The sequence below is a fragment of the Heterocephalus glaber genome, unplaced genomic scaffold (genome assembly GCF_053883595.1).
Source record: "Heterocephalus glaber isolate CG9 unplaced genomic scaffold, H.glaber_assembly_v1.0 deba00001457, whole genome shotgun sequence".
NCBI lineage: Eukaryota > Metazoa > Chordata > Mammalia > Rodentia > Bathyergidae > Heterocephalus > Heterocephalus glaber.
In genome coordinates, this window is record NW_028258305.1 from 35126789 (window position 1) to 35147886 (window position 21098).

At 39.3% G+C, this 21098-nt stretch overlaps 1 protein-coding gene across 15 annotated transcripts in view; it reads right to left on the bottom strand.

The window, feature by feature from the left end:
• Nucleotides 1-21098, bottom strand: part of Ltbp1 (latent transforming growth factor beta binding protein 1) — a 435679-nt gene that overhangs the window by 169814 nt on the left and 244767 nt on the right. For all 15 annotated transcript variants that reach the window (XM_087216162.1, XM_087216160.1, XM_087216159.1 and 12 more), the window contains one exon: nt 516-740. In XM_087216162.1, the coding sequence (XP_087072288.1) occupies nt 516-740 (225 nt within the window). The remainder of the gene's footprint in view (nt 1-515; nt 741-21098) is intronic.

Consider the following 21098-nt stretch of genomic DNA (forward strand, 5'->3'; position numbering starts at 1 on the left):
TAAACTTATGCATTTATAAAGATGCCAGATTTAAAAGAATGAATTAGTCACAGGATTTTTGAGCTCCAAGTGACCTAGTTTACCTTCCCCTACACATGAATAAACAGAAGCCCAGTGAGCTTAGATGATGCTTAGAACTGAAACTACAAGTCCTCTTCAAGTACAAAGTTCCTCACCACTCACTATGAGACCCACTCATGTATTAAGGCCACTGACTTGCCCCTCTTCTTGTTTCCTAGGCCTTGTCAAGATAGTTCCACTCACGTTAATCAGCTCTCATGATAAGAATGGCCTTTTTATTTTCTTATGTCCTAGATGCCAATTCTCTATTACCTCCAAAGGCCTGCAGCCACATAGCTGGGTCCACATTTGTCTCCACTGCCATTTCTGAGCCCACAGATCACACACTGCTTTCTGTTCAATACCAGCCCTGGCCCTCTGTAGAGATGTGGCTTCTACATGGGTTTGACAGGTAGAGGTCTGGTGAATGGGCCAAATGGGAACGAAAAGCTTACCTTTGACTCCTTGCTGACTGGTCATGGTCAGGGGCAAAGTGTGTGTAGAATGGATGACATGTGTCCCCAATGCCTTGCCTGGCTGCTGGGAATGCTGATAAAGTTTAGGCATGCTGGCTCCATGGACCGGGATCTGACAGAGCTTTCCTGTGAAATTTGGAGGGCACTGACATTTGTCCCTTGAACTGCACTGGCCACCATTCATACATGGAAGATGGCAAATTACTGAAATGGAAAAGAGAAAACATAGACAGTTGGTATATTGTTCAAAGGTTAATAATCAATGAAATCCCCAAACACACAATTCATTATAACCATTGTATTCCACTTACTTAAGAAATAATAAACTAAGGAGCAAATACTATGCCCAAGAGTCTATTACTTATTACTTTTTTCTTTCCATTTTAAGTCATTTAATTCTCTAGTAGCTTGATTGTTCTCCTCCAATAATAGAAGAGTTTCAAAGGAAAAGAATCTCAAGTAGCCACTCAAGATGATTGTCTATCACGGTACCATTTTAAGAATCTTTTTGCAACCTGCACTTACTCTGTTTCCCTATCTAATACAAGACTATTATCTGTCTCCCTTTAATAGCTGCTTCCTTAAATTATTCCCTCCTTGGGAATAAGAGAGATTGCTGATTACTAATCATTAAATCCTTAGTACCTAGAACAAAGTCTGACATACAGGGACATTAAGTAAGTATTTGCTCAAAGAAAAAAGTGATAAAAATATTATCTGCTCAAATTTTATTCTATGTAAGACAATGAAGTAAGTAATATTCAGAACCAAAAGGTAAGATAGCTTCAAACACATTATATAGGAATTTGCAATCTTCTTAGAGTAAAGAGAGTCCAGTGAAACGGAGAAGTAGCAAAGCAATCCTCACTTTGGAATTAACTTGTTTAGAATATCAAAAGATGAGAGGACACATTGGATGAAAACTTTTAAGAAGAGTTTTAACTCTGGCTAAATTCAGCTTATAGTTAACCTCACCTTCACTAATTCTCCTTTAAACATCATCAGATCTCTACCCACTTTAAAAAAAAAAAAAAAAGCCAAAAGCCTCAAAATTCTATTTCCTTCCAGCTTCTGCCCTCTTTCAATCCTCTTGTCCCTGACCACATTTTCCAGAAGAATCACCTGTTCACTTGTCAATGTACTATAATCACCTTACGGCAGAATATGCCCTACTTTTCTGAACCATCTTCTACACAGAAACTATTCTTACTACGATCATTAATGGGGTCCATGTTGCTAAATCCAATGGACAGATTTCAATCTCTTGGCTTCCATTATATCTCGCTTGCGTATTTGACTCCTTTCTCCCTGCCTATTTCATCTTAATAGTCTTTGCAGACTATGTTTTTTACTTGTCCTTTAAATACTGATGTGCTTTATGGTTTGGCTTTGAAATCATCTTCACTAACTCTACACACTCTCCTATGATTTCATCCTGTCATTATGATGAAGTGACCCAAATTTATATTTCCTGGCCAAAGTGTTCTGCTGAGCTTCAAACTATTCCTGTTTATCTCCATGAAGCTACTCCACAGGCACCTCAAACTCAAAATGTCTAAAGCTGAATGTGTCATCTCACCTCCAAGACCTCTGCCCACCCAAAAAAATGAGCCTCAGAGTCACTCTCTCACTTCACCTATTAATAATCTATTATTACCTAATTTCATCATTAACTAGCTATGTAATATATATTTTCACTGTCAAACCCCCAAAAAGAAATATTTATAGTCAATTATTAACAAAATGTATGATATTCCCCAAAATATTCATTATCATAGTTACAATACTATTTTCAATGATATATCAGTACTAATTTTTATTTAATCACTTTTTCCTAACTTCGTGGGGGAGAAGAAATTACTTTATTACTAAACCCACTTTCTTCCATACCTTGCTATACCTTTTCCAAACATCTAGTCCTAGAAGTTCTCCCTTCTAAACATCCACCAAATATGTTTAGTTCTTCCCCAACACAGACCCCTTATTCCTTCTGCAACCCCATTATTTAAGAATCTCAGGTCACTTTCCACAATATTAATGACATTCAACTTTATTCAGTACCTTCTTTCTAGACTAGAGCTTTGTCTATGCTGAGTCCTCTGCCATTCTTTCTACTGGCCCCTGTAACTCCCTAACTTTCTACGTATCTTGGAGACTTGGTTTAATGCTCACTCCTGCTGGATGCATTTCCAGTTGCTTCTCATCCAAGCTCCCACAGAATCTCATTTACCACCTATCACATGACACATCTTACTGCATAACAACTGTCTGACTACCTTTCTGTATGCCCCACTTAGCTAGAGCTCTGTGAGGTCAAGAAATTTTATCTTGTTATATTTTACCTATATCATGCTACTCAGAATCTAGAAGAAATGCTTAAGGCCCAAGAGAATACTAATGGAAGAATAAATGGATTTGTACCTACTACTTTGTCAAATACCATTCTAAGTAGCATAAAAGATTCAGTTCCTGCTCTTTAAGAATTGAAAAGCTAACTGGAGAGATTAAATCACACATTATAACTAAAAATACAGACCAGCAAATGCGTGACAGTTGGAAAATATGAAATAAACCCTTTAGGGCTTCAGAGAGGAGAAAAGCCATTTCTTCAAAGATGAAAAGGCCTTCACAGGCGAGAACATTCAAACAAGTATTTAAAACTGGGCAAGATTCAGAATACTAAGGAGTACTTTCCAGCAAGACACAATAAGGAGGTGAGGTGGCGTATCTGGGAAGGGATGAGTTGCTGGAACCTTGGGCTCTGGAGGGAAGGAAAGGGTCAGATGAGAAACTGAAATAAGACAACTGAGTCATACAATTCAAGTTATTAAAGCCCAATAAGTGGTTTAGATTTTATTCTGTAATGAACGAGTTGTTTCAGAGGCTCCAAGCAGAGCATTAAGCAAGGTTGAAAGTGTGCTCCAGGAAGATTACTCTGGTGATAGCATGCAGGATTAGCCGAAAAGGAGAGTGACAAGGTGAGGAAGTCAGGAAACTATGATGATAATGGAAAGACAAATTGAAAAGTACACAGATTAGGATGATGCCAACAAGCACTGAAAAGAGGATGGAATAGTATAATGCTGGGGAGGAGACAAGTAGAAGTTGGTGAAGGAACACAGGAGGGAAGGGGCAGGCCAGGGAAGAGGGGGAAACACAGGATAGGAAATAAAGAGGCAGGAAAAAACTACCAAAGTGACAAACCCAAAAACTGTGTTCAATGCTGATGCTGCACATCAAATCAAAACTACTTGTGCTGAGTAGCGTCCGGGAAATCCTTTCATTGGTGCTGGTCTACTGTGTGAGGTCTTCGATAAAAGAAGTCAAAGGTAACTCTAAGGTTACGTCAAGGACTTTATTACTTCAAGTCCAACTTTGAACTAAATTTCTAAGTCACAGCTTGACTACACTGGATGGGCTCAATGTATACTAGGTAAAAGCAAAGGGAGCCAGGCTGAGATTTAAATGTACTATGGATAATTTATAATTGGAATATACGCACATCATTTTAGATGGCTCCAATATGTATCAATACTCAGATACTGTGGTCACTGAAAAATCACATCAAGCTCTTTAGTCCACACATCATTCTGTAATGATGACATCATGACCAATGACCAATCAGATCACTTCTCCCATGTCTGGGCTTGGTCACACTGCACATCTGTTGCTCCACTTAGGCACAGACAACAAAGCAGGCAGTTGTGTTCCTTCCTCATCTCTGGGCATTTTGCAAAGCAGACAATCAAAAGAAAGTACAGATCAACAGAAAAGAAAGTGCAGCGAAGAAATCAAAGTGGTTAACAGCAGAAGTAAAACTGAAAAGTAGTTGTGTTGCAAACTTCAAAACTCTGGATCATATTCCAGTATTTTTGTCCTTAAGAGGGCACACAACAATGACAGTTCACTAAGAGGAAAAGATTCTCCATTTCACAAGACATATAGTGAGAAGAATGCAAACAATTTCAAATTATTCTTGATTAGTTTATCCAAAGAATTAAATCACTTTAACTCTGTTTCTAATGTTTTAAATTATAAATTACTGAATAGGTATTGGGCTTATTGTTTTTCATTTCTCTATGTATTTATAACCTACAATAAAATATTTTAAATGTTCTCACAAAAATATTTAAAGGTCACAGAACTTCTCATTTTCCTTTGATTATTAAGATGCAAAATGAAGACTACCTATAAATTATACTAGAATTACTTTATATTTGTAAAAATCACCATCCTTTTTTTACAAAGATACATTAATGAATTGACTTGTACTAAATCAGTAACAAAAGCAGACCCTGAAATCTAACATGAACTTAATTAGTTTTATTTAAATCTATCTTTAAACACTGAGATAGCATTTCTATGATCGTTTCAAGGTCTGCAGTAACGTAAGAGGATATGTCAAAATAATCCCTCAATTCCAATAACCCTGTCTTTCCAGTCATAAAGGAAATAGTTTCTGCTTATTTCAACCAATAAAAGGCCACTATTCATAACCATTCATGAATGAGAAATACCTATTCTCACATTCCAGCATTTTTTCAAAAATCTCAACTACAATGTAAAGTTCTTTGCCTCAGATCAATAACTACATGCTGAGCCCTTTGTGGCAAGCAATCTTTTTACACCTAAGTAGTCATTTACATCAAAGAAAACAAATTTTAAACCCAACCTACAAACTTTTAAGATTTAGCTATGAATAGCTTCTTTCTGTTCCATAAGTTCATACCCCTCTCAAAACACTGCTGAATGATGTATCATCTATGCTGCCAAGTTCTATAAAACATTTTCAGAACATAAAGAGGAAAAAGAATAAGTTACCTTTCAAGCTAATTTGAGAAGCTTGTAGTCTGCTAGCTAATAAGTCAGCTATGGCACATATATTTTAGAAAATCTGATTGGAAGGTGTAACATAGAATGCAGCCTGAGACATTCCATTCCTTGTCAGCATGACATTTCACTGGCCATTACTGTAATTCAATATATTGCATCATATGGTGACCAGGGAACTATCACAAATATCAAGAAGTATGCGGGCCTTCATCCTTTTATTCCCGCAAGTATAATTTCATGACCACCAGTCAAACTATCTCATAGTGCTTCAATAAAAGGTCAAAATGAGAAAAATATCCAGGCTCAGAGAACAAGTTGGAAGTTTCAAATCAAGTGTTTCTCCATTCACTTTGGTCTATGAAACATTTCGTGGTGCTCAAGAAATTGGGCTGAGGGGTTTTCAGCTCTGAAGCCCCCTACCACCTCACAGTAGCTTGTCTATCCTCTTTCTTTTCCATCTTTCCTCCCCAAAGAAACCAACTTTTGGGCCGGGGATTTAGCCCAGTGGTTTCGCTGCCTGCTGTGCAGGCGCCAGGAGGACTCAAGTTCTACCCCCGGTACCAAAAAGAAAAAAAAAAGAAACCAACTTTTGTTATACTAAAAAAAAAAAAAGACAAAGGAAACTGGGCTGATGAACATTCACACTGCAGGCCACAAACTGGAACCTAGTTTAAGTGAATAAATGTTGGGGGACCACCCCATTGACTGTGCCCCAAGCAAGCTGTGAGCACTGCCGCCTGTAAAGCGATAACCCCACAACTGGCTTGTTTTGAGAACTGTGTCCAACCGAAGCCTAGGTGACTAGATAACATGGCAGCCAAGGTCAGAGTGACTCACACCCAAATTCCATTCCCCAAATTAAGAATGCTTCGTCTCTTCTCTTACAAGCAACATACCCCTAGCAAGGACACATAGCCCTCTGACCCTAACCTAACTATGATGTCACCAATAAATATCAGTGGCTTTGGATGGCCAGGGAATTTTGCTGCTTGCTCAGCACTGGCCATCCTGGCTTCCCATTTCTCTCTTTAATTCTGTCTTTGAGTTTTTCTTCTCGCCTTGTGCCATAGCAACAAGCAAGAGACTGGGATCTGCTGCACAGGTATCCAGTAACTGGAACCCAATAGGGCGCCTGAACCCATGAGGGATCACCTGTTTGGTGAACGTTACCCAGAGTGGACACAGTGTTTCAATGATGTTTGGCCCTCTCGTGAAACAGATAAGTGCTTTCCATGCCAGTAGGAAATCAGCTGGGATTAAAACATGGGGTAATCACTTTCAGCCAAACAGCAACATTACACCTAATTGCTCTGCACCCTTCTTAAACAAAATACATGGTGCTGGCCAGCAGCATCAAAAAAATGCTGCACAAAATAGTTAAATATAATCCTTGGTTCCCACAAACAAGAAACTCAGAAATGGAACTTTTGGAACATGTCAGAAATAACCTCTGGACAGCTCAACAAAGAACAAAAGTTATCTCCCTGAGACCTTAACTGAGACCTTGACAACCTAGAGCCTTGTGTGCTCTGTTTCGGGGTCCCCAGTGCATATTAATGGCTTGTGCTCAAATATGATCAAACTGAATTTTCTATAAATCTGTACTTATAAAAAGTAAGTCTTTCTTTTCTGTTATCATAGCTGACTACAAAAATGCTATAGCTGGGGCCGGGGATTTAGCTCAGTGGTGCTGCACCTGCCTCACAAGCGCAAGGTTCTGTGTTCGATCCCCAGTACCAAAAAAAAAAAAAAAAAAACAAACTACAGCTGCTAGTTTACAAAAGACTCTCTGGAAATGTTCTCAGCACTACTGAAATAAGTCCTGGGGACTCCACTCACCCTGGCTTTCCATTCCAGCAGATACAGAATTCTCAGGTACCGTGGTAAAGGCAGGACAGGGAAAGCCAATGTCCATCTGATGGAAACCTACGTCTGTCATTTCACAAAACACACACATGATTTTGATCTCAATAGCTGCTTCAACTTTCTGACCAGCAGCATGCTGTCCCTTAAGAGACCTTAGCACTTTGGTTGCTAACCTTTGGAATATGGGGGGAGGGAGGGTAGTATTTGTATAAAGTAAAAGTTATCACTTTATTTCTCCCCTTTTGGGTCAGAAACTGGGTTAATGCTTTCACATAACACATATGTCACATCATAGTTAAATGCTGGGCTGCAGTGTAGCTCAGGGGTAGAACACTTGCTAGCATGTGCAAGACCCTGGGTTTGATCACCACCACTGCACAAAAAGCACAACCAAAAAATACTTTCGTAAACTACTGCTCACTTTATGAACCTAAACAAAACAATATGCCTTTCAATTCAGTATACATCTCCCTCCCCAAAAGAATAAATGGAGTTGAAAGCCAACATGAAGCCAGAACACTGGGACTGAAAAGGCCTAGACCTACGCATGAGCTGAGGAAAGAAGGGGGCAGACTGCTTTTCTCCACGTGGAATGCAGACGTTGACAACTGCTGTAAAATCTCCTACCAGCGAGTCTTGATCATCTGTCTGCCAATCTATACTAACTCAGGGACCCAGTCAACATACATATGAGACAGGGTTGTCCGGAGCAACCTGTCTAAGGAGGTGACACTTAAGTTAACCCTAAAAGGGAGAAGAATCCAGTCGTGTGAAAAGTTGGCAGAAGAGTATCTGCAGAAGAACATGTAACATGTGCTAAGTTATTGGGGCGAGATAGCTTAGAAAAGCCAAAGGGGAAAGGAAGCAGATGTGCCTGGAGAGGAGGTGGCTGAAGGAAGGGAGGCAGAGGGAGTGAGGAGGCAGACAAGGGCCAGGTTCTTGTTTCTGCCCACAAGGATGAAGTCAGGCCTTATAACAAGGTGTGGTGAAACAAAGGAAGAAGAAGTTAAAATTTAAGACCGGAGCAAAACATAGCAAACAAAACCAAGAAGAAACAAAGAACAGGGAGAAGGCAAGCTGGAGAGTCCTCTACTGTATATATATTAAGTGTGCACTGTAAATTGATCGAGTTTGTGGGCCTTATTTTACATTTTAGACTGACTACTTATCAAGATTCAAACTGAATTTTTGGACGGCTGAACTTAAAACTCATTGAATATAGATAATCATTGTGAAGGTAAGACTTCTTAAAAAATGTGTGAGAAGATACTAGTGTTCTTCATAGCACGTGCAAAGGTGGAAACACAGTTCCAAAGAGATTTAGGAGGAAAAGGAAAATGCTTTAATTAGTGTAGAAGGCGCCTACTGTACTCTCCCTGCCAATGAGCATCTCTGTGGATTTTCCCCCACTAGAGATATATGCATTTATTAGACATCAGATGTGAAAATACATTGTAGTTTCAATGTATCATAATAAAGTGTTTTCTATTCTGTATATTAAGAACAAGAGGACATCACAAATATTCATAATAACCACTCAGTTTTAAACTAGAAAGGGAAAGGTAAGTATTTTAGAAAGCAAAAAAGGCATTCTGGAAGATGTAGGGATGTTCTAAAGCTTGCAAAAGTATTGGGGATGAAGGCAATCATTAAAAAAAGTTCCTTCACAGAACTCCAAGGCTATTATCTTCATAAAACAACAGGTGGTGAGATGCCATACAAGTATCATTGCTTTAAAGATTAATTTTAACCATCAGTTTCATCAATCTGATCAAACAGAACACATCTTGATTTTTTACCTACTTCAAAAATTAATACAACCACCTTCCTTCCATCTTTACCTATCAAATGCTTAGAACAATACACCCATGTTTAAAGCAAATAAACATTTCAGCAAGTGTAAAACAATCAACCTTAATACAAACAAAAGTTCCAGGGACACCACTAACTTTTAATGCTGATGGGGAATAGTAAATATTCCAATACTGCATTCTGTTTATAATCCAGGAGATAGAAACCCTTATCATACAAACCAAAGCTTCTGAGTTGGACTGAGCCCTCATCACCTCCAATCTGTTAATAGTTTTCTGTTCATTTAGCATCAGCCTCATCACAGCTGTAGGCTGTCCGATTTGATCTGGTTTTATACTTTGCATAATCTAAGGAACTCAGTATATGGAGCATGTCACCAAATTCCACTTCACATTCTTCATCATACAGGTTGTCACCATTGTTATCTCCTCATCATTCCCAAACCTCAAGTCTCTTTTACCTCTAGGAAACTGCAGCAACATTTGCAAACTTTATAATACAGTAAACACGAAAATCCCAGACACCTTTAGCTTGGGGTCTTCACTGGTAACAATCTTCAAAAACTGGGGTAAATGTTTTTACTTTGTAGATTTGGTCTTCTCATTGGCAAAATGAGATGGCTAGGTGATAAAAGCCAGAGGTTCTTTTTTTTTTTTAAAGTCCCAGAAATTCTAGTTCTCAAAACTTAACCAGGTTAGTAAATATAGTGATACTCATATTTCGTCATCTCATCTAACATGAGGGCAAGATTAAAGTTTCACAGTATGGTATCTCTCAATTGAGCAAGGCAAACTGTGAATAAAGAGCAAAATAAAGGTTTGATAGAAGGAATCAGGGAGAGGGATCTTTTGCAAGTGGGAAAGGAAGGTAAAGGGAATGGGAAAATTTAAGATGGGTCATGTTCATATACTAAATACCCACAATGAATTTAAGCACTATACATTGTAAATATGAATTTAAAATAATAGAATAATAATGAAAATTAGGAATGGAGATCTAGGGATGTAGGGAGGGGATGGGTGGGGATGAGAAAGAGAATAAAAACAATCAAGATATGCAAACATGTTCTAATAAAAATAAAAAAAATTTAAAGGAATTATACATGAGACCCATATGAGATCCATTCACCTGAGGTCTGTATCAAAGAGACTGGAGTGGGTCAGGGATTTAGCTCAGTGGTGCCACCACCTGCCTCCCAAGCTCGAGGTCAGAGTTTGATCCCCAATACAAAAAATAAAAAAAGAGACCAGAGTAACAGGTGCAATGGTGTGCTTTATTTTCATTTGTAATGTAGAATCAGGCACTGATTTCAGTGTAACTTTCAGACTTACTAACAAAGTAGTTAACGAAATGCTCAGTGGATGTGGAAAAAGCTGACCTTGTTCTGGAGGATGGATACGAATACAAACTGGGGAAACAATAATGCTACACAATAATAAATAATGAAACAGACTTCATTAAAATGGTGACACTTCATTCCTACAAATACCACCATTTATGTGTTATTTCTACAACCATCTGAAGGGACGTGCTGGCATTTTAGTCACTGCACCCGGCCATTCTAGCAACCCTGCAAAACGCTTTCTCAAAAAAACCCAAGTAATACCACTTAATCCTTGGCTATATACAGTAAGATAAAAATAAGCTTAAAAACCTTTTTACATTTGTTTCACTGCTATAATTTGTAAACTCTGTCTGTTGTGTTGTCTCCAGAGACTAAATTCCTACTCCCACTAAGTTTATTATATCTTCTTAGTATTTATTTATTCCTAAGCTTCAAAAAAGGACTTGAGATAGCCCTAAATTTAGAATTTTAAAATATTTGCAAAGTCAAAACCTCAACACACATATCTAACTTAAGGGCACAAAACTGCAATAAAATTCTAGCCATCATAACCAGTTACATTCTTGTAGCCTTAAAGTCTGTTCCAAATATGAGCTCCACACAAGAAACTTACTTTCAAAGAAGGAAAAAGGACAAGAAAGAATAATAAAATAAGAAAGAATCCTGAAGACATCTGCAAATTAGGGGCATCTAACATCATTTATTAATCCAAGCTGTATTCTAGTTATTTTTCTATTATATTTTGAATATACAAGAAAGAGGCCATGATGTTTTAATCTTCGTATTTCTCTTACTTCATAGCACAGCATTTTATAGACAGGAGCTCAACAAAAATTTATTGGCATTAATGGCCCAAAGATTCCAAGTGGAAAAAATACAACATGTATTTACCCCTCTTTTAACACTTCTCTTTTTTTCTAGCAAAATCTAGCTTTAGCTACTGTAGCCTGGTTGTTTGCGCCTTCCAACTCATGTTGAAACTTAATTCCCAGAGATATACAGTAGGTTAATAGTGTTTGGAGGGCTAGGATTAGATGAAGTCATGAGGGTGGATCTGCCATGACTGCACAAGTGGCTCTATACAATTAGGAAGAGACACGCAATTAGGAAGCTTGCTCTGTCTTGCCATGTGACGTACTGTATCACCTCAGAACTAGAGTCCCCATCAGCGAGAATGCCCTCACCAGATGCCAAGCAGAGGCCAGTGCCATGCTCTTAGACTTCCAGAATCATGAGCTAAATAAACCCTTGTCTTTCTAAATTCCCATTCTCTGGTGCTCAGTTATAGCAACAGAAGATGGATGTCCTGCTCTTTCTCATCACTGGGACACAATACCCAACACCCGGAACTCTAAGAAGGAAAGGTTTATTTTGACTCACAGTATGTAGAGGCTTTGGTCCAAGTCGGCTGGCCCCAAAGCAGGGTGGCATGGCATGGGGCATGGCAGACCAGAAGCAGGGAGCAAGATACACTTCCTCCGTGACCCACTTCCTTCAACAGGCCCCACCTCCCAACATCGCCTTTAGCTATACACTAACTCATCAGTGGACTAATCCACAAATGAGTATCACACCTCCATGATCCAGTCACCTTCACAAAGCTCCGCCTATGAGCACACAAGGCTTTGGGGGGCATCTACATATAAACCATAACAATGGACTAAGAGATTTGCACCCACTAGAGTGGTAGCTCTCAAACTATTTCCATAAAGCGACATGGAACTATTTCCATAAAGTGTATTTCCGCAGAGGTGGTTAGGGATTTGTTAAATCATCAGATTCAACCACCTTCTGATACAGATAAAGAGTGAGGCACTGGGGTTGTATGCACTTAGGATATCATGGCTTGGTAGCAAAAGAAACAGGGTAAGAACCAGGTTTCCTCCATCCTGTCTCAGGACTCTTTCCCACAGACCTCTCATGATAGAGGGGGCTCTTGGCATTCCCCAAGTCTCACCACAGTCTTGTGCCAGAAGCTTTTGCAGTCTTCTTCCACAGGCACCTATGTTTGTTATAACTAGTAACGGGAGAGGGTAAAGAAACCTCAACTGAGATCGAGAGTCGGCAAGCTGCATAGCAGGTAGACAGAGGATCTTTTCCAGGGATCTAAATACATGAGTTGGTCCACTTCAGGGCTTTTTATTAATAGAAAGACAAAGGAATATCCTGGGGCACAGACATTGAAGGAGGAATAGGAGTAGGATCAAGAATAATGAAATGAGAAAGGAAAGACTTATGAGTGAGTGTAGATAGAGAACACTTCGAACCACTGGAGAAGGTTCTACAGGATACTGCTGGCCCATCGCCGGCCCCCTTCAGTTCCAGTGAGATGAAAAGTGATGGCTAAAGCTCCAACAGTGGTGTTCATTGACTATTATGAGGTCCATCTACTGTGGGCCACATACTGTCCTAACACTTGGCAAATATCAGCCAATAAAATAGACAAAAATCCCTGCTTTCTTTATCATCTGTTGTCTTATCATCTTTGTGAGACTCGGCATAAGCAGCACTGCTCTGGAGCTCAGGAGTCAAAGAGCACGGATTAAAGAGGAGAGAAAGATATGTTATCTTATCTCCACAAGTTACCAAGCACGGCTCTAGCACTTCAAGGGAGCATGAACAAACATCAGGTAGAGTACAGGCAGACCCCTACGTGGGCAGGGACCTTCCATAGGGCAGTGGTAGGGCTCCCATGCAGGTGACCTCAGAGGGTCTGCACTGGAAGACCTAGATGGATGCTATGTGTGAGTGCTCCTCACCAACACATGGTGGAAGGCTGGAAGTACCCTTAGGAGATCTTCACAATCAATTGCAGGGGACATAGGTAAGCAATCATAATTTGAGCATCATTTGGTTTGTTTATTATCTATGCCCATAAACTAGTAAAGCCACAGGAATGTTTGAGTTATAGTTATACTCACCACAGTTTACATTTTCATTCTTTTTAACGATGTGCCCTTCATACTGTTATGGGTTATGTGCTGTTAAGGAACCATAATCACTGATATTTTTAGTAGCTACATAATATTCCGTTAAGCTGACAGATGGTAGATTTCATAAACATTTCTCTATTGTTTTTTGAGATTGTCTGCATTTCTTTCTCTCTTTTTTTTAACTACTACAGATTGAGCTTTCAAGGTACATCCTCATGCATATAGTTTTATTTTTCTTAGTAATTATCTCTTCACACATTCAACTAATACTTACCAATTGCTTAGTATACATTAGGTCAATGATAGCAAACCTTTTAGAGCTTTCAATGATACAAACTGCCTGCTGTGATACTCATGCCACAGGGTCAGCACCACTGCACTAGGCTAGGTGACATGCCAGAGGTCATGGAGAACAAGAAAAACATACATGAGTCCATTAGTCTACTGTAACTGTCTCATCATGAGGAGAACACAGACCATAGACATAAAGAGCAAGAGCTCAGAACCAGACCTCAGAGAGCTGGACGCTAATTTCATTATTTATTAGTGGTAGGACCTTGGGGAGTTAACAATTTTCTGCCCTATTTCCTCTCCTGTAAAATGGGGACAGTGATTCATGTGGTTGTTAGTGGTATGGATGAGTTTATATACTCAAGGCACTTAGAACTTGGCACCTCGTAAGCACTGAGCAAGCGTCGGCCATCATCATTAACTTTGTGATTGCCACAGCTAGTACCATGGGAATCTGTAACAGGAGACCAAACCACCACACAACCAAGCAAGGGCCCTGCACAGCCTACAGGTAGGCGGGTCACTCTGTGTTCCAGACACTTTCATTCACAGCCCTTCTCAGCACTGAGTGTGGCGCTGTTGAGTGGCTGAGGTATCAGAAGATGAATCTTCCAAGAATTACAATTAAAAGCATCAACAGCAATTTATTAACATAGCAAACTCACATTTAGCTTGTCAAACTTGCCTTTTATTTCTACTAACTTAAAAGTTTCCAAATGATAACTTCTGAGCTGTAAATATTTTACCCATAATCATCTGATTATATTATTATAATGCTGATTAGTATTTCTTTATGAAGATTTTGAAAATTTCCTCCTATATTTCTATACTGCTTTTCATTCCCTTTGTTTGAATGCCAAAGTATGATTAAAAAGTGGTGAAAATATACATGTTTAAATGAAATTATTAGAGTTAAAAATACATTGGCATTAATCCCTCTCAAAATACTCCTTGTTTTGAACACACATCCCACTGTTGCAGCCTCTTTCTGAAACAGTTCTGAGAGTCCTCTTTTGTGAGTCTTTTGGTGACTGCCTCAATGCCCTGAATCAATTCAAAATGTTTATGGCATGAGTATCAAATAAAAACATTTTGGTCCATCTTCATCCACCTTATTCACTGGAACTAACACTGTGTGACCTCTGACTCTTCCCCAAAGTACAAATGACCGTGAAAAGTAAACGTTCTGAATTGATTCAAGACATCAAGGCAGCCCCAATAGTGCAAGTAAAGACACAAAAAAGAATTCCAGAACCGCCTCAGAAAGTAACAAGGAGGACATAAGTGTGTTCCAAGTGAGGGAAAGTATTCTGAGGAGGATAAATGGCAATAAGTCTTTTACTGTAATAAAAAAATTTTACTTTAAACATTCACTGTATTTTTGGATCACACCTCATTATCATTTTATCTGATGATTTTGCTTACCTTTTAGAGTCTTGATGATTTTCTAATTACTTTCACAATGGCTTTCATGGATAATAGATTTTAAGATTTTATTTACCCTACTGATGAAAATATTTTATCACTTTATTCATTTTAATTTGTCTGGCATACACAAAATGTATTTTATTTGTTTTATGTAATTAAGCTTATAAGTTCTTTTCTCTATAATGTGTTCTATTGTCTCAATCCTTAAAAAACTATTATCCCTCCAAGTACCTGATAAGTAATCAATATCATGCTAGCATTAATTTATTGTCATTTTCTTCTGCTTAATGATTTAACTCATTTCATCTGGAGTCTTTACCCAGTGTATAAGTATGGATTACAACTATTTTTGCTTCAAGTTGTGATCTAAATAAGATATTAAATGAAACTTCCTTTCCTGTTTTTTAAAAGTTAAGCAATTACTTCAAACATAAGGTGTCAAAGGACAGATGCAGATGTAACATGGTAGAAAAGAGAAAATTTGGCAGTTGAGAATGGAATCGGGGATGGAAAAAAGAACATAAAACCAGAAAAAATTACTGAGAGACCTACTAAGGTTAACACACAAGCAGAGAAACATTCCCTGTGAGAGATGAAAGAAGAAACATACTGGGTAATAAAATAAAATGGGGTCTGTGAAATTCAGTCAGATGCCAAAAGGAATAAATTCTGGATGGACAGTAGTGGTTTGGGAACCACTACTATAAACAAAAATTTGCATGGTCCGTCTACAGCTTCTTTTTATTCCCAGTCTCCATGGATCATTACTTTTCCATGGCTCCCACCTAACTGTGCTACCACAGTGGAGGCATTTTTCTCTGTCTTGATCTTTTCTTTCTTTCAAAGGGCAGGTCCCCCTCCAGTCCTCTCTTCAGAGTACGAAGTTGTCACTTACAGCACGCGAGTGGGTAAGGCTTGGATGTGGTTGGTGCAAGGTGCCAGAATCGCCACAAGTAGGGAAGCAGTCATCCCTAAGAGTATGAAACAGCCTGTGGAGTTGCCAGAGGGACATACATTTGCGATCTAAGATCTTTTTAGATACCTGAACTGGAAAATCCTCAGCCTGGAAAACAAGTCCCAGGCTGGCTGTGGCCTTCAATTCTCCATATAACAAAATGCCCAAAGAATATGCTTGTCTACACCATCTAGACTGACAGGTGAATTATCTCAAATGCTGATGGTTTCAAACTTTCACATGTAGAGTACAGGATATAAACAAAGGTCTAGACAGAGATCTCCTGAACTGCTCAGGAATGGGCTCAATAACCGAGAACTGTTTCCACAATTTGGATGGATGATGGTTTCCACTTTAGTTAATTTTTTAAAAATCAATTTCCACTTTGCCTTCAGACTTACAGGCTTTAGTGGAAGAAACTAAAGACAGAAGTAAAAGAGTGGCTTTCCATAAATGTCAAAAATCACAAGTTTTACTTCCACAACCTGCCAAATTTTTTAAAAATTTTTAATCTGGATTGCTTATCATACCCAGCTCCCATTTTCCATTCCTGTAACTATGCACACAAAATGATGGAAATGTCTAACAGGAACTAGAAAGTGGTTTATAGATAGAATCATCAACTCAAAGTAGCAAAGCAGCTGCCAAATAGTTTTCAATTGGATCATTCCTTCTGAGGTACAGATGCAGCTGAGCTAAAAGCCAAACACACTGATTTCCTGTTTCTGAGATTCTCTGTATCACCAGTGGAAAAGGCTGAAGCCAAATCATGACGGAAGAGCTCTTTCTGATCTAGTTCTTGCTTCCTGTCCAGCTTCATCTCCTGCTGTTGCCACCACATGCTCTTCAGTTCCAGTTATGCCCAACACTTGGTCTCTTCGGACCACTCACAACGTGAGAGGCCACAAAGGCTCTTTCCTCTTGCTCCCATCGACTGCTCCACTCTGCTCCCTCAACCCAAGCCTCTGCGTCAGCATCACATCCTCACCAAGGCCTTTCTTGACCAAACCGGGGCAAAGCTGGGAGCTCTAACCCCTGCCACACACCCCCAGAGCAACAGCAGCCAGTGTTTCACTGGATCATCTGGGTGTGTCTGACTCCTCCTCCAGAAGGTCATGAGCTCCCGGGAGGAAGGAAGCTTTGTCTTCAGGACCCCACCTTTTTCAACTCCCCATCCCTCTAGTTTAACAAAATACCCTTCACACAGCAGCTACCAAATAAATATTTTTGAATGGATAGATGAAGTTTTTACTAAAAATTTTTTTAATTGGAAAGCCATCTGAATGCCAAATTCTAGGTTTTTATAATTTGTCTTCTAATGCCCTACTGTCTTCCCTAAACCTAAATCAGCACTTAATATTACAGTAGTGACTCACTTTTATTGAGTCTTTCCAAATTATTCATGCTTTCATTAAAACATTTGGGGATTTTTTGAACTCAATTTTTTAATCAATTTACATAACATTTAATTAAATAATGCAATTTCAGGCCAAGGACAAAAGAACTGACTCTGGTAGGAACACAGCTCAGACCTGACTGGGGTGATATGTGGGTTGAACCCAGGAGAGGTTACCAACTACGAGCATTTGCCACACCCTGGGCATTAGTACAGTATGTTTAAAAAGAAATGAAGGACACGGGTTAATTTGGAAAGTCAGTTATATAGAGGTAATTTTAAAGCTTCTACTGAGCACTGCCTAAAATCACATAACAGAACTTTCCAGTCAAATGTGAAAGCTATTCAAACCCATGTGATTCATTACTGACTGATGAGATGAGCCAAGATGTCTCCTTCCATTTAATTTAAATAACTTGATATGTCAAATTCAGGTTATTAAAATACACCTATTCATTCCTCGAGGCTCGATATATACTTCCTGAACCTGGAACATGCCATTAAACCAAGACAATATGTATCAAAACTGACTTCCTGAAGATAATTCCTTCTAATCCTCAGTACTGGCTGGCAAGTATGTTTCTAATTAACTCTCTTGCAACAGAGTTCAAACTTAGACTAAGCTGACTTTTGAAACATCCTAGTGTATAGGCTAATACTCAGTTACCACAATAAAACAATCAGAGGTCTAGATTTTGCACAGGATGAGAATCAGAGACATGGAAGAAAAGTAAATTAAAACTACCATCATTAATCAGGACTAGAAAAATTTCCAAATCCTTCTGGCAACATTCCTAAATAAACCAGGTATCATCAGAGAAACAACTTCGGTATACAAAGAAGAAACTTTTTTTTTTTCAGAAACTTTTCCCTAGTATTCCTATTTCTTTTTCTTTTCCTTTTATGGCTAGACACTGAAGTTGAGGTAACTATGTAAAGATTTTTTAATTTAGAATTAAAATGTACATACAATGCTTTTTTACTGATATTAAAAGGAAATATTTTACAAACTACAATCATTTCTCTAATTCACACAAAATTGATTTTGACATACAGTTGTATAATTTACAGCAGCTCTGATATGAACAATAAGAAAAAAATCCATACATTACTTAGAGGATATGTATCTACTTTTACAGTTAGGCTTCTGAGGCAAAGGTGATTTCCAAAACCAAAGTAGTAACTTGAAACAACTAATGGGGAAAGAAGGTAGCATCTTCCAGCTTTTACATCTACAAACAGGCTCATACCATCAAAGCCTGTAACATAGCAGCTTTTAAACCTGTCAGTATTTTCACAAGTCATTCGGAGTAAAGTATTTTCACTGGGTCACTTAACTTCCCTCACTTATGGTCATGAAACTAATGCATTATGCAAACTTTACACCAGGATTCAATACATTCTAGTCCATTTTTCTCAAGAAAGAGACCCAGTCTGTTGGTAATAAATAAATAATTCCTGGGCACAGAACACGCCGAATCAGCCCGCTGCACACAGGAAGGTCTGTGCACGCCCTACCGAGGTGCTGAGTCACGCGGAAGACACCGAATCACCCCGCTGCAGACAGGCAGCCACCTGGATCCACACTACAAAGACACAGAGGACACCAGACCACCAGACCAAGGTACTGAGTCCTGCTGCTCCCGGCCCAGAGGTAGGGGCTCCTGAGCAGTCGTCCCACTGCTCCTGGTCCAGAGGAAGGGGATTCCCGGTAACCATCCCTCCCACTGCTCCCAGCCCAGAGGAAAGGGCTTTTGGGCCACCTTCTGTCCTGCTGCTCCTGGCCCAGAGGAAGGGGCTTCCAGGCCACCATCCCTCCCACTGCTCCCGGCCCAGAAGGACGGGCTTCGGAGTCGCCATCCCACTGCTCCTGGTCCAGAGGATGGGGCTTCCCGGCCACCATCCCTCCCGCTGCTCCCAGCCCATAGGAAAGGGCTTTTGGGTCACAATCCCTACCGCTGCACGTGGCCCCTGTCCCACCTCACCCAGCTCAGAGGAGGTAATCCATGCAGGTGCTAACAGCCGCCTGGCCCAGTCGAAATGAGAAAACACATAAATAAGTCTCAAAACCAGACTTCCAGATCACCTACAGCAACCACAAAGGGAAATGAGATGGAACACTCTGATACTCAACCACCTGGACCCACTGAACTGCCAACAAAAGGGGATCTGGAAAAAATGAAATCAGAAATAATTTCTCAGATAACAGGAGAAATTGTGCCCCTAGTGCAAGGCATGATTAATAAATCTAGAGAGGAGCTCAGGAACATGATGGAATCCCAACATAAGAAACAAATGGAATCCATAAAACAGATGCAAATAGATTTCCAGGACATGAAAAACTCCAATGAAAGTCTACACAGCAGAATGAGCCAATGTGAGGACAGAATTTCAGATATAGAAGATAAGATTGCAATTAGTGACCAGGAAAAGAAAAATTGCTCCAAAATTATAAGGGAACATGCAAAACCAATCCAGCAGCTGCTAGATGATGCAAAGAAGAATAACATAAGACTGATTGGGCTCAATGAAGAAACAGGAGAGAATGCAGATGACATAAAAAATCTCTTCACAGAAATAATGGCAGAAAACTTCCCAAGCAGGGGAAAAGAGCTTGACATACAGATAAGTGAGGCATATAGGACTCCAAATAGCCTTGATCAAAAAAAAAATCTACACATAGGCATACAATTGTTAAGATTCCAGAAACTCAACAGAAGAACAAAGTTCTACAAGCAGTCAGAGAAAAGAAACACATCACATACAAAGGAAAGCCCATCAGAATCACAGCAGACTTCTCAACACAAACCATCAAGGCAAGAAGAGCTTGGAGTGACATATTCCAAGCCCTAAAGGGAAACAGCCTCCAACCCAGACTGATGTACCCTGCAAAACTATCTTTCAAAATTGATGGAGAAATAAGATACTTTCATGACAAAGAGCACCTTAGGAACTTCGTGAATACGAAACCAGCACTCCAAAGACTTTTACACAATATCCTAGGAACAGACAATGAGGATCACAACCCCAGGAAGCAAAGCAGAATGAACCCATCTGGCATGACAAGAAATTAAATGTAAAGGGAGAGAACCCAACAAAAAGAAAAAGTCATGGTAATGACAAGTCAATGTGTTTCAGTTATAACCATCAATGTGCATGGTCTCAATTCACCAATCAAAAGAAACACACTGGCAGAGTCGGTCAAGAAGCAAAATCCAACAATATGCTGCATACAAGAAACACACTTTATTCAAAAGGAAACTCATAGACTGAAAGTTAAAGGGTGGAAAGCAATACTCCATGTGACAGGAACCCACCAAAAAGCAGGAGTAGCTATTCTCTTGGCAGGGCAAGTAGATTTCAAACCAACACTGATTAAGAGAGATGAAGAAGGACACTACATCCTTGTAAAGGGAAAAATCCAAGAGGAAGAAAAGACAATCATAAATATCTATGCACCAAACACTAGTGCACCCAACTATATAAAACAAATACTAACGGACGTGAAAAGTCATATATGCACTAATACAATTGTAGTGGGGAACCTCAACACCCCATGGTCACAAATAGATAGATCAACTAGACTAAAAATAAGTAATGAAATACTAGAACTCAATCGAACTCTTGAACAAATGAACTTAACAGATGTTTACAGAGTCTTCCACCCCACAAAATCAGAATACACATTCTTCTCAGCTGCACA